This window comes from Talpa europaea (genome assembly GCF_964194135.1).
Source record: "Talpa europaea genome assembly, chromosome: 4".
Taxonomy (NCBI): Eukaryota; Metazoa; Chordata; class Mammalia; order Eulipotyphla; family Talpidae; genus Talpa; species Talpa europaea.
In genome coordinates this window covers 102,902,214-102,915,711 of record NC_140070.1, presented here as the reverse complement: position 1 = coordinate 102,915,711, position 13,498 = coordinate 102,902,214, and the positions used below count along the sequence as shown (strand labels likewise).

Genomic DNA, 13,498 nt, shown 5'->3' with positions numbered 1-13,498 from the left:
GCACAGGGACAAGCAGAGGACTGATTATTCAACCACACTGTGGGCTCACAGACCCCCTGCTTCCCTGAGAAAACCTCACGCTTCCTGCACTTGCACGCTTCCTGCACTTGCTCATGCAGCGCTCTTCTGTCTGAAGGGCCCTCCCTGAAACCTTGCCCACCCCAAACTGAATTCACCTCCAAGGAGTCAGTTTTCATGTGATTTCCTGGAACTTTCTCTTCCCTTAAGGCTCCCATAAACCTTTGGAGTTCTAAAATTGCAATGGAACCGAAACCTTGTTTCCTACACACTATACCATCAATGTAAAATGAGGTGGGTGTTTATTTAAAACACCATCTCGTGAAATGAGGTGGGTACTCAGCTTTCAGTCAGCTCCTTTCTGTTCTACCACGTGGTGCAGAAGCTGCTGCCACCTCCAGGCAGCCCTGGAGCTCCTAAAAGCCGGACTCAAACGCTGGGGAAATCTCCCGCGACCTACTCCACATTCGGACTCCTAAGTCTGTGGAGGGATTCCCAGCCACAGCCACAGCCTAGTCCCAGTGCCAACCCCAAATTTCCCCTAGAGGAGGAACCCGGTTGATCCCTCTTTTGCTCATCCCTGGAGCCCTTTACCGTCGTCCGGGAAGAAGAGCACCGTGAAGCGGGGAGGGCTCCCGGGTTCCCGGCGGATCTCGCATTCCCCGCCTCCCGACCTCTTCGAGCTCTGGAAGTACAGCTGCAGCTTGGTGCTCAAGTTCTTCGGGGGATCCGGGCCCCAAGAGCCTTCTACCAGCAGAGGAAAGGAGCCGGCTGTAGCCATCTTCAGCTCTGGGTCTTGATGCCTCTTTCGGCTGTAGCCATCTTCAGCTCTGGGTCTTGATGCTTCTTTCGCTTTCGTTTCTTTGAAAACTCCCTGCCCTTAGTTTCTGCTTTTGGCTCTAAATAGCGGCCCCCAGTCTTCACCTGCATCTCTGCCCCGCGGCAGTGGCTGCCACCACCACTTGAGGCTTCTGACCTCCCCAACTGTGTCCAGGGTCTCTGCTACTCACCCAGGACACCAGCTGCAGTCAACAGCTTTGGGTCACTGCACCTTGCACAAACACAGATAACTTCATTTTTGCTGCATGCCAATACTGTGCAAGAATAGTAAATGGCTCAGCCCAGTGTGACTTTTTAGATGGCTGGAGGCTCATTGGGTCATCTTTCAATTATTATGAGATTCTTATCTTGCCTTTTGTTTTTGCTTTTTGTTTCCTGATCTGCTAATGTTATAAGTCTAGAAATTTGAGGGAGTTGGGGGGACGAAGGGAAGACCTTTACAGGTTTTTATGAAATATTTGTTAGGTGCCATCACTTGAGGTGAATTCAACAGGCAGAGTCCCTTGCTGCCACTGCCCTCATGAAGCTGTGGGACAGAGTAGTTAGGACACTGTAGAATAACTGCCTTTGGAAGGAATACAGGTGTCCCTGGAGCAAATTAGGAGGCCATCCTGGCCCTAATCAACCTTGAAGGCTACCCCCCATCAGCCCCCATCAGATGAGGGGACTCTAGTAGGGTGACGTATGACCTGAGGACTAGGGCTAATGGGGGGTAGCCTTCAAGGTTGATAGAGGGGAGTTCCATGAAGTGATCTGCTTGTACAGGGTCCCCCTGACTGCTGTGTCCTGGCTAGAGTACAGGCAGGGAGAACAACCATGTGGGTGCTTAGTGTTCCAGGTGACAGATGAGGGCAGCTGAGACCAGGTTGCTGGCAGAGGAGTTCTGAGGAAGGGTAGGATTTCAAATCAGTGTTGAAGAACAGGTGCAAGATTTGCTGAAGGATGTAGACAGTAGGTGAATATGCTTAAGGATGACTTCAAGGTGATCCATGGATGCCCTGAGCGACTGGCTAGTGGCATCCACTAGATGGGAGCACCAAGAGAGGCTAGGAAACTATCTTTGACCCATGATAAAAGAGTGTTTCAGTGAGAAGTAGGGAACGTCATTAAATATTACCAGTGTCTACTGGAGTGCCAGGGACCTGACATACACTGTCTCCTGGTAAGGAGGGAGTTGAAGGGCGTGTTAGAGGACAGAGGACTGATAGGAAGAGAAGGATGTGGAGGCAAGTGTGTCTGTGAAAGCAAGAAGGAGTTAGGCAGCCACATGGTTATAGAATCAAGGAGTTGTTATTTTTGTTTTCTGGCTTGAAAGTTTTTTTAAAGATGGAACAGTCTAGGCATGTGCAATATTGGTAGAAAGAAGTGAAAGAAAAGTTGGAAGATCCAGGTTGTGGAGAAGGTCAGACAAGAGGCTGCAGGTCGTAGCCTCAGGAGAAGGCAGACATTTTTCCCAGGGCACCAGAACCCAGTGGAAAGAGAATAACACAAGTAGGTAATTCTGACTGACTTTGGTGAGAAGGTGTGGGAATTCTCCCCGAAACAATTGTTTTCTCTTTGAAGGAGATTATGCTGTTTCTGACTCCACTAGAAGTCAGGCTGTTCCCCCACCTTCCGTGTTGCCTCCTAATGACCATAAAACTACATTTTCAGATGGAGTGAGCCCTCTGGGTCAGAGAGTTTACAGGGCTTTTATCCCTCATCCATAGTACAAGCACACAAAGATACCTCATTTATTGTGCTTTCCTTTATTATGGTCCGCCAATATTGCCCTTTTTACAAACTGAAGAACTTGCTTGGAGCAAATCCATTGATGCCATTGTTTCTCACTTCATGTCTCTGTATCACATTTTGACAGCTCTCACACTCTATCAAACCTTTTCATCATCATTGTATCTATTATGGTGATCTGTGATTAATGTCATCTTTAATGTCACTTTTGTCTTGAGATAACATGGGTTTACAACACTGTTAATGGTTCTATTGTAATTGTTTTGAAAGTAACTGCAGATGGGATGGAAATAGTAAGAGAATCCAGTCAGAAGTGAGCCTGAAGATATGACTGAGGTGTTGCAATTTGATGATCAAACTAATGGAAAAAGATTTGCTTCTTGTAGATGGAAGCAAGTGTTTCTTGACATGGAAACTTCTCCTGGTGACGGTGCTGTGAACATTGTTGAAGAAACAACAAAAGATGTGAAATATTACAGTTGGCAAGCAGCAGCAGGGTAGGAGCAGGTTGACTCCAGTTTGGAAAGCAGTCCTACTGTGGGCAAAATGCTATCAAAAAGCATTTTGGTGTGCTACAGGGCGATCTCTGCTGAAAGGAAGAGTAAGTTGTTACGAAAGACATCATGGTTGCCTTATTTTAGTAAATTGCCACCCAGGATTCAGCAACCACCACCCCGACTCATCAGCAACCATCCACACCAAGGCAAGAGCCCCCACTAATAAAAGAGATTAGGATTCACCGAAGACACAAGTGATGGTGTGAACCTGCTTGAGTTGATGATTGGAGAGGTCACTTTGTCATCACGAAGGCCAATATCTCAGAAACACGGAAAATGGGGAATTGGAGAGATAAAAAGAGCCCAGGTCTTGATGGCAGCAAGTACACAACCAGCCCTTGAACCAACTACCTCCAGATTTCTTGTTAAGTGGGTCTCAGTAAAATCTTTTTTGCCTAAGTTTTTTTACTTAGGTATTCAGTTGCCTACAGCTGAAAGCATTCTATCTGATCTTCTCAAATAACTTTTTCAAACTTAATTTGGGTACATCTCTTGTTAACAGAATATAGCTGGACTTTTCAAATCCATTTGTTAAACCCACATGGCGCGGCAGACCTCTCCTGTCTCACCCGCTGCTCTCCTCAGCAGTGCTTTTGGTCCGTCAGCCTGTTCTGCTCCCCGCTCCATCTCTGATGAATCCTCTCACCCTCCTGCGCCTCTGGCCTGTACCCCAGCTCTTATATAAATAAATAAATCTTTAAAAAAATACATTTCAGGATAATTCACTACTAGTCTATTGGTCCTAGTCCAACTAGAGATATTCCCTAAATCTGTCCATTTGCCTTTACCTATATACATATTTATAGTTCTTTTATAGTTATGTTATAATTATAACTCTTATAAAGCTATGATTATAACTATTTTATAGTTATAATTTTTTTAAAAGATTTATTTATTTATTTATACAAGCACTGGGTACAGTCAGAAGCACGGGAAGGTGAGAGAATTCACCAGAGCCAGAGCGGGGAGCAGAACAGGCAGAAGGACCGAAGTACACTGCTGAGGGGAGCAGCGGGCGGCAGGAGAGGCCTGCGCGCCATGTGGGACCCTCCTCCGGTGGCCGGGGAGCAGCCAGGGATCAAACTGGCGCTGCAGAGGCCGCGGGCAGCAGCCTCGCAACCTAGTGCCCAACCGCTGCGCCACCGGGGAGGCCCCTATCATCTTTTTAGTGACTAGAGTATATCATTTTGATATGCCATGGTTAGCATCTGTAATTCTGTATTGTTGGTATCTTAACTTTGTTCCAGTGTTTTACTATTAAAAAATAAACATTACCTCTGTATACTTTTTTTTTATTAAAGTTTATTTCTTTAGGATAAATTTTATTACTTTGTCAGGAGTTAGGCATATTTATGATTCTTTCAATAAAATACCACTGTGCCCTTCAGAAAGACTGGATCCACTTATATTACAATCATTTATATATGAACATATCAGCTTTCCTGAGGCCTTGTGGGCTTTGGGCTTTATCACTTTTTAAAATTTCTTTCTCTCTTTTTTTTTCTTAGGTACAAGATGAAACTTGACAGTAGGTTTAATTTGCAATTATTTTACCAGCAAATTTTACTGAATATTTTAAAAAATCATGATTTAAAATCATGCTTCTTGTATGAGCTGGCTTTTTACTATCACTTAATGGAAAATTGGTACTTTACCCATTTAAATGAACTATTTATCCTTTTTTTAGTTATTAAATTTTTGCATTCATGTGCAAATACTTTTTCCATTCTTTTGAATTTTTAAATCTCAGTTTTATTGGTATTCATTCCACCAAACCTGAAAGTAATGAACTTGTCCATCTTTTCCTCCCTAGAGCTAGTCTGTTCATACATGTGGGAGTATACTTATTTTAAGTATTTAACTTTCAATTCACCTAGAGTATTATGGGAAAAGTGAGGATTTTTATATTTTCATTATTGATAGTCTTATGTATCAAGGGTCTCCAATTGGCTACCAGTACATTTTAATGTCTGCTAAAACAATTCCTTCCCAAAATCCCTTTTGAATCAGGAATACTATTTTATGTTGCCTGATTATTTTCCCATATAAAATTACATTAATTTTATGAAATATTTCTAATCAATTTTATAAACATTTCTGGTCAACGAAATCAAATGTTGAATTGAGACTGGTAAGACCCAGCCTCATTTTTAATCCTGGCTCTTCAGGTTTTTCAGCAGAAATCTCCTTGGCAAATCCAGAATTCTAATTGTTTCTTAGAAGATTTTGGAAGACTCTGCTTTTGGAGTTTTTCTATTTCTACTTTTAGACATTCCACCTCCTGCATCCATAGAATTTGACAGATATTCTGAAGAGACCACCCAAATCTCCTCCAACAACACTGCTAATTTGTCTCCCAGCAGCCAGCCTCCATGGGTGCCAGACCCAGGATCAGTAAATGACCCCCAGATCAGGTAGCTGCAGAAGTTAGTGCTCCCTCTCCAAATTTCTCCTTCTCTGGTGCCTGAGTTCCTCCAATTCTCATTGATTCAGCAACTCTCCTCTGCCTTAAAGAGGATAATTTCTCTATTTTGTTTAAGTTTCTGGTTGTTTCAGGTGTGAGTGCTGGTCTCTCATAGCTAATTCATATTACTTGAAAACAGGAGTTTATTTCACTTTAAACCTTCATTTTATCATCTTTTATTTCAAAACCAAATATTATTTCTATTTGATGTATTTTTGTAGGGGAGGAAAAATCTCTTCCTTTACCCATCTTAGGTTCTTGAGCTGGGTCGCTGTAAATTGGATTGACAAAAGACAGGTTAACAAGAGGAAAAACAGAAGTTTATAAACCTGTGCATCATGCATGTAACACATGGGACTACCTAGAGATGAGTAACTCAAAGCTTTGATTAGAACTTTAGTTTCTATAGCATTTTAGCGAGAACATGACATTTTTACAGAGGTGATAGGTAAAAAACATGACATTTTTACAGAGGTGATAGGACACAGGAAAGGATTTGAGTCCTTATGGTCAGTAAGTTGTGAGAAGATATTTCATTAACATATCTCCATTATGTTTCATTTACATATCTCCATATATAACACATGGAACTTGACTGGCTTTCAAGTATCAAAGAGGACAAAAATGTTAAATCTATCCTTTGATTGAGCAAAGCAGAGTGTGCGTCTTTATTTTTCCACAAGTGAGGGAATGGAATGGAGGCAGAGAAAGGAATCAGAAGGGAAAAAAGAACATTAAGAGAAGTTAACAAGAGAAGAGAAGATATATAAGGCAATAAAGCCCTCTTTGAAAGCAGGTCCCCAGTCTGGAATTGAAGCGCATGGTCTCTGGTCTCAGAACAATCAGTTGCCACCAGCCTGAACTGTGGAAATCTATAGAGAAGAAACCCATTTCATTGGTAATTAACAAAGTTTGAGAATGACTTCTAATGCTGATTAACTTGAAATAGTGGGTTCTTAGAGGAGAAGTAGAGATCAGTCTTATCATGTGGATAACAAACACCCAGTCAAGTGGGAAAGAGATGGACTTAAAAGGTGGAAAGACATGATTTACCTTCAGATTAGTGGGACTAATATATGCCTAAAAATGATAGGCATTTTTCTACTTAATAAACCATGACAGCTTTAATAACATTAAGTATATTATTCTCAAGACTTCTGTGTCTTACTACTAAAGCAATGCAGCAAAATAAATTGGGGAGTCTTTGAGTAACACCATCAGAGACAGAAGTGAGCAGTTTATATTGCAAGTAAGAGCCTACCATGTTCCAACTAAGCTCACTAGAATTCTACACTGGGGTTGGACGCCAAGGACCAGGTAGTAACAGCATTGTTTAACTTGTTTTCTATAACTTCAGAGAGTGGTGTCTCATTGAAGATAGAATATGGTCTTTGCATTTCATATATCTTTTTTTAAAGATTTATTTATTTATCTTACAAGAACTGGGGTACAGGTCAGAGGTGTGGGGGGAGGGTGAGAGGATTCACCAGAGACAAGAGTGGTGAGCAAAACAGGCGATATAATGAAATACACTGCTGAGGGGAGCAGCAGACGAGACAGAAGAGGTCTGCTGTGCCATGTGGGTCACCTCCCTGGCTAGGAATTGAACTTCTATTGCAGTGGCTGTGGATAGCTTCATAGTGCTGTGTCTTAACCCCTTGTGCCACCAGGGAGACCCTGAATTTCATGTATCAATCATGTATTTACTTAGAAATATATACACCCTGTTTAACATGATACATATATAAAAAGTCACAATGAAGTACAATGCGAACATCATAGTGTTGTATAAGATATTTAATGACATGGTAGAAATTATACAGATATATTACAAAAGAAAAGTTGGATTATTAAACCATAGGAAAAGTGATGACATAGTACATTTTATGTACTTTATAAGTACATAAAAAAGAAAATATATAGCAGAATAATTAAGCCATTAAACTTATGCTAGAGAAAAAATTAATAACACGAGGGAAAAATACTTATAATGTTAATTGAAAATGGTAGATAAAGATTTGTGATCAAATAAAAGTATGATTTTGAAGACAAATGGAGAAGAAACTAGAATGAGGTACATGAGGGCACTGGCAGTGGTTTCCCTTGAGTAATGCAAGTATGGGTGATCTAGATTGGTGAAAGAGGGTTATTTTCTCTATACTTTCCTGTACACTTTAAATAAGCATAGACCTTTTTTGTGACAGTATAAAATACTCTTAGACGTCTGCAGTTCTTATGAAGTGATGCTTCAGGATAAATTAACTTCTGAATATGACAGATGATAGATAGATGATAGATAGATAGACAGAGACAGACAGACAGACAGACAATAGAGAAGAACACATTTCAGCTCAGCATAACTGGGAGTTTTCAGTAACTAGAGCTGCCCACAATGTAATAGGTTTTCTCAAGATACAGAGTGCTGGAACTAGTCAGCCAGAGGCCAGAGAATTTTTTGCCTTAGGAGTGGAAGAAGGTGTGGGAAGAGAGAAAAGGAAACTCTGGGATTAGATGACCTCTAGCATTCCTTTCACTGCTACTATTTTATCAATTTACCATTCATACTGCCTCCAAGATGAATCCTCATGACTGCTGCCTACTGGTATCCTTCCCACATTGAATGAACTAACCAATGGAACCAATAGGGCATTGTGGAAAAAATGGAATATGATCAGAAGCTAGCTTACAAAAGGAATGGTGAGCTCTCATGCCTACTTGATCCTGTGCAAGTATCTTCTCCCTTTCTTCTAAAAAAACTTAATTTTTTGGATATTAAAAAAATAAGGCATTAGTGGCTTCTGCTTTCTTCTGAATTGCTTACTGTGAAGCAAGCCAGCCGTCACATCATGAGGATTCTCAAGCAGCTTATGGCAAGCACCTGAGAACTCCTGCCTACAACCAGCAACAACTTGCCAGCTATGAGTGATTCACCTTAGAAGCAGATCCTTTAGCTCCAGTCTGGCCATGAGATGATTGTGTCCCCTACCAACATTTTGAGTGCCAACTTCATGAGAGTCTCTAAGTCAAAACAACCCAATGTAGCCACACTTGAGTTCCCTACCCACAAATCACTAAATTTTATAGCAATTTCTTATGTAGCATTAAATACATAACACTTTTACCTGATTTGTCTTATAGCATATTTGAGGTAATATTCTTTGATTCAGTCGTTCTAGCTGAGCTATTAATAACAAGAGTTTCTTAAGGAGACAAAAATCCTCAGGTATTACAGATGCAAAATAGCAACCTGTTTATTTAATAGCATGGTTTAGTTAAACAGTTTGCTGTCTTAATATGTTCCAATAAGAACAACAATATCTTGGCTTTAAAGTGATTTATATTATTTCTTTTCCAATAAAAAGTAATTTGCTCTTTATTCTGTGATAGATTGGTATCTGTGGAGAGCTGCAGCTATAATTGTGTCATTTACCTTTCTCAGCTTCTACCCATCAATATGCTTAGGAGAAAGGTGTGCAGATAACCACAACTGTGGAGCATTTTTAAAAGGCTCCTTTTCAGCACCTAATAGGGATTTTGGTCTATACAAATAAGACAGGGGCAAAGACAAAAACCCTATTAATTGTTCTTATAAATGACTAAATCATCTCTTTGAGATTAAAAAGGGCCTATTTTTTAACATCTGAAAGTTATGAGATACTCTGGGTAAGCTTGATTATCAGAGAATATCACAAATAAATTTGGATGCTGTGTATTATCTGTGACAGAATCAAACAAATCTGTGGGACTGAAAGGGTTCTTTGATGGAGGGGTAATTAATCCTTCATGTCCAAGTGTGAAGGGGCCTGTAAGCACCCGCGCAACATAGATATGCTTTCTCCCATTGCTGTCTGGTCTGGAATATTCATCATTAGCGGAATAAATGGCATCAACAGAAAAATAGGTTCCTTTTCCATAAGATGTACCTGTAAAGTGAAAAACAAGAATATTCCTAAGTACATAAAATTGTCACAGAATCTAGAACCATGCCCAAACCTGACAATTTTTTTTAAAGCAGTTCTTGCCCACGAAGACCACTTTCTTTATTTCTAAAACCCACTCCATCTGTTCTCAGAAGATTGTCATTATCTTTTTGGGAGAAACACAGTGAGCTCTATCTTGATGATGACAATGTACCTGCCCTCTGTGTTCTACCTACTTGGCTATGAACAAGCAACACTAGAATTACCAGTCCCCTCCTTCTGATCAGCCAGATTGCTACTTCCTTACCATTATTCCCAGTGTTACTGCGATTGAAGCCATCCTGATTGATATGTGGTACCAATTTTCCATCTGTCCCATGGAAGAGAAATCTCTCATTCTCTGTATGGCCATTCTTATTATCCATGTGCATTTTCTTTAGCTGGTAACTGTGCCAGAGTAGCAGATTCTGTATCCTCTCAATCTATAAGTGACAAAACACAAAAACATTTTGGAAATAACCTTAGAGCTCAATATACTGCTTGTTGTAAATTTTTATTTTTTTTAAAAAGATTTATTTATTCATACAAGAGCTGGGGTACAGGCCAGAGGTGTGGGGGTGTGTGTGTGAGAGGATTCACCAGAGACAGAGTGGGGAACAGAACAGGCAGATTGACTGAAATATACTGCTGAGGGGAGCCGCGGGCGAGTCAGGAGAGGTCTGCTGCGCCATGTGTGTAGCTCCCTGGCTGGGGATCTGACTCATACTGCAGTTAAGATGCTCATAGGTTGTGTCTTAAACCCTTGTGCCACCAGGGATGCCCTGTAAATTTTGAAATAAGCAAAAAGGAAAAGAGGAAGAGGATGTGGGAGGAGAAATAAAAAAAGAATGCAAATAAACAGTAAATTCAGTGTGTTTCCTGCTTTTAGAAAAAGGATACACTAAAAGTATCCATAACTTGTAGTAGTTTATTATTATCTATTTTACATAATAGGGCTTATAATTTATATAATATAGATATATCTATATATATTTCCCAGAAGTTCTGGAGAGATTCACTGACACTCAAATACTTACTAAAAAAAATTTGTAATTGGGGAAGGGGGCGGAGCAACATGGCGGCGAGGAGACGCTGCGAGTAAGATCTCCCATTAAAAAAAGTTAATAGGGAGGAAAAGCGGCAGGTCCCAGTGAGAACTGGGACACGGAAGATAAACGGACGACTCCAGCAAACTACCCGAAGAAGAAAGTTGCCATAAAAGAGGACTAGAAGGGAGGGAAGCGCAGAACCCTGCTCCCCTCCCCCGCCCACAGAGGCGGCACTCTCCGACCGGCAGAGAGGAGGGAAACAACAAACCAAAATGCCCAACAAGAAAAACGGACGCAGCAAGTGAGACTGTGAGTGGAAAGGAACTATTTCAGCCACCACACCCCGTGAACGGGAGCTGAGGCGAACCCTGCAGGATCCGCCGCGGAGGTGAGCTCCAGTCGCCATTAAAGAGCCCCGCCCCCCAGGAGGAGACCAGCACCAGCACACAGCCCCGGCCGCCCGGTAAGCTTGCGCGAAAGCGGCGCTCGGATTGCAGCTGCCCAGGTCCCCGCGCCTGCGACCTAGGCTTGCGGGGAGACGGCGGAGGCCCTCCCTGAGTGAGCAGGAACAAGGTGCCAGGCAGGGGAGCGGGATTCAAAAGGCGCCATTCCCGTGCCACTGATCTGGGCTACAGCCCCTGTCCTGGAACTGAGGGCTTTGGAACTGAGACCCGGGCGGAGGCCCTCCCTGAGTGAGCAGGAACAAGACGCCCAGGCAGGGGAGCGGGATTCAAAAGGCGCCATTCCCGCGCCACTGATCTGGGCAACAGCCTGCGTCCTGGAACTGAGGGCTTTGGAACTGAGACCCGGGGCACGAAATTAGGGGCGTGGGTTCCCCACGACGGTGGGGCACAAGGCAGACACAGCACCCCAAAGCCGTTGAGGTGTACCCTACCATCCCCGCTCTGCTCCCTGTCCCACGGGGTGGAAAATCAGCTCCCCAAGGGCTCTAGGAGAGATCTCTGGCGCCACCTAGCGACTTGACCCCAGCACAGGCTACTGAAGGAGCTAGTGGCTAGCTGGGGAGTTAGCCCACACCCGGCCCCTTCCGAACAAGTAGTCTGAGCCCACAGGGAGCGCGAGCACCCACAGCCGGGGCAGACCAGGCGCGCAGAAGAGTGTGCCTGAGACCAGAAGCGCAGGGAGTGTGTCCCACATCACCATTTTAGAACAGGGACATTTCTTCAGTAAAGACTACCTGCAGAAGGCTTCCTCAGGAGCCAGAGGTGAGCGGGGGAAGTTCGCCCACGCCAGACCCCCTCTGGCCTGCAGTCCAAGCCCAGAGGGGAGCAGGAACCCACCGCCGGGGCAGACCAGGCGCACAGGGGAGTGTGTCCCCACATCGGCATTTTAGAACAGGGACCTTTCTCCAGTAAAGGCTGCTTGAAACTGACAGATGACTCCTGGAAGAACCAGAGGGGAACAGAGAAGCCCACCCAAGATGCCGGCCAGTCCCAACAACACAGTGTCCCAACGCATACGGCAAATTAGAAAACAGACAGTAGGGAGGAGAAGAACCACACGCAACCTAGCAACTCTCCAGAGAAAAAGCACACCACAAAAAGAAAGCCAGCCCCCAGATTGCAACGACAATAACTTGGAAGAATTTCTGAGCCTTCCAGAAAGAGAATTTAAAATTGCCGTGATTAAAAAACTGACAGAAGTCATAAAGGAAAACAATGATAAGGGAAAAATAATCAACGATCAGAAGAATGCAATTGAGTCCCTAGAGAGGGAAAACAATGGTCAGAAGAAAGAAATTGAGTCCCTAAAGAGGGAAGTAAAAGAAATGCAGGAGATCAAAGAATTAATGGAAGAACTAAAGAATTCTGGGAAAAGCAATGAAAGCAGAATAGATGAAATGGAAGAACGAATAAGTAATCTTGAAGACACAGAAATAAAAAGAACCAAAACAGAAAAGGAAAGAGAAGTACGAAGGAAAAAGAACGAAGAAAGACTTCGGGAACTATCTGACTCCATGAGGAAAGGAAATATAAGAGTTATAGGAATACCAGAAGGAGAGGAGAGAGATGTAGGAACAGAGAAAATATTCAAAGAGATAACTGAAGAGAACTTCCCAAATGTGAAGAAGGAGCTGAAAATTGATATACAAGAAGCAAGAAGAACACCAAACTTCCACGATGAAAGAAAAAATACAGCAAGACACATAATAGTAAAGCTCCCAAGAATCCAGGACAAGGAAAAAATAATGAAGCTGGCAAGAGGGAAGAAACAGATAACATTCAAAGGAAAACCAATCAGGCTGACATCAGACTTCTCCGAAGAAACACTACGGGCAAGGAGAGAGTGGAGGGACATAGTCAACAGACTCCAAGAAAACAGATGCCAACCAAGAATACTCTATCCCGCAAAGCTCTCCTTCCTCTTTGAAGAAAGAATATGGACCTTCCCAGACAAACAGAAACTCCGGAATTTCATTGCAACTAAACCCCCACTCCAAAAAATACTACAAGGAGTCCTAAAGCCAGAACCTCAGAGCGACGAATAACAATGAAAGAAGGCCAAAAAAAAAAAAAAGTTATTAAAAGAATAAATAAATAAAATCAAAGGAAAGACAAACACAATGGCAAATACAGATGTTAACATATCAATATTAACTCTAAATGTAAATGGACTAAACTCTTCAATAAAAAGACACAGAGTTGCAGCCTGGATTAAGAAACAAAACCCAACCTTTTGCTGTCTCCAGGAAACACATTTAGCTACAAAAGATAAAAATAGGCTTAAAGTTAAAGGATGGAAAACAATCCTACAAGCAAATGGACCAAAAAAGAAAGCAGGAACAGCTATACTTATATCAGATAAAACAGATTTCAAACTCAAAAAGATAAAAAGAGACCACAATGGTCACTACATTAT

At 42.3% G+C, this 13,498-nt stretch overlaps 1 protein-coding gene across 1 annotated transcript in view; it reads right to left on the bottom strand.

The window, feature by feature from the left end:
* The window catches only part of LOC311170304 (protein mono-ADP-ribosyltransferase PARP14-like), a gene marked incomplete at both ends in the record, with an annotated part of 44,408 nt that extends 43,609 nt beyond the window's left edge, over positions 1–799 (bottom strand). The window contains one exon of the mRNA XM_084232682.1: positions 613–799. Within this exon, the coding sequence (XP_084088808.1) occupies positions 613–799 (187 nt within the window). The remainder of the gene's footprint in view (positions 1–612) is intronic.
* Between the last annotated feature and the right edge of the window lie 12,699 nt (positions 800–13,498).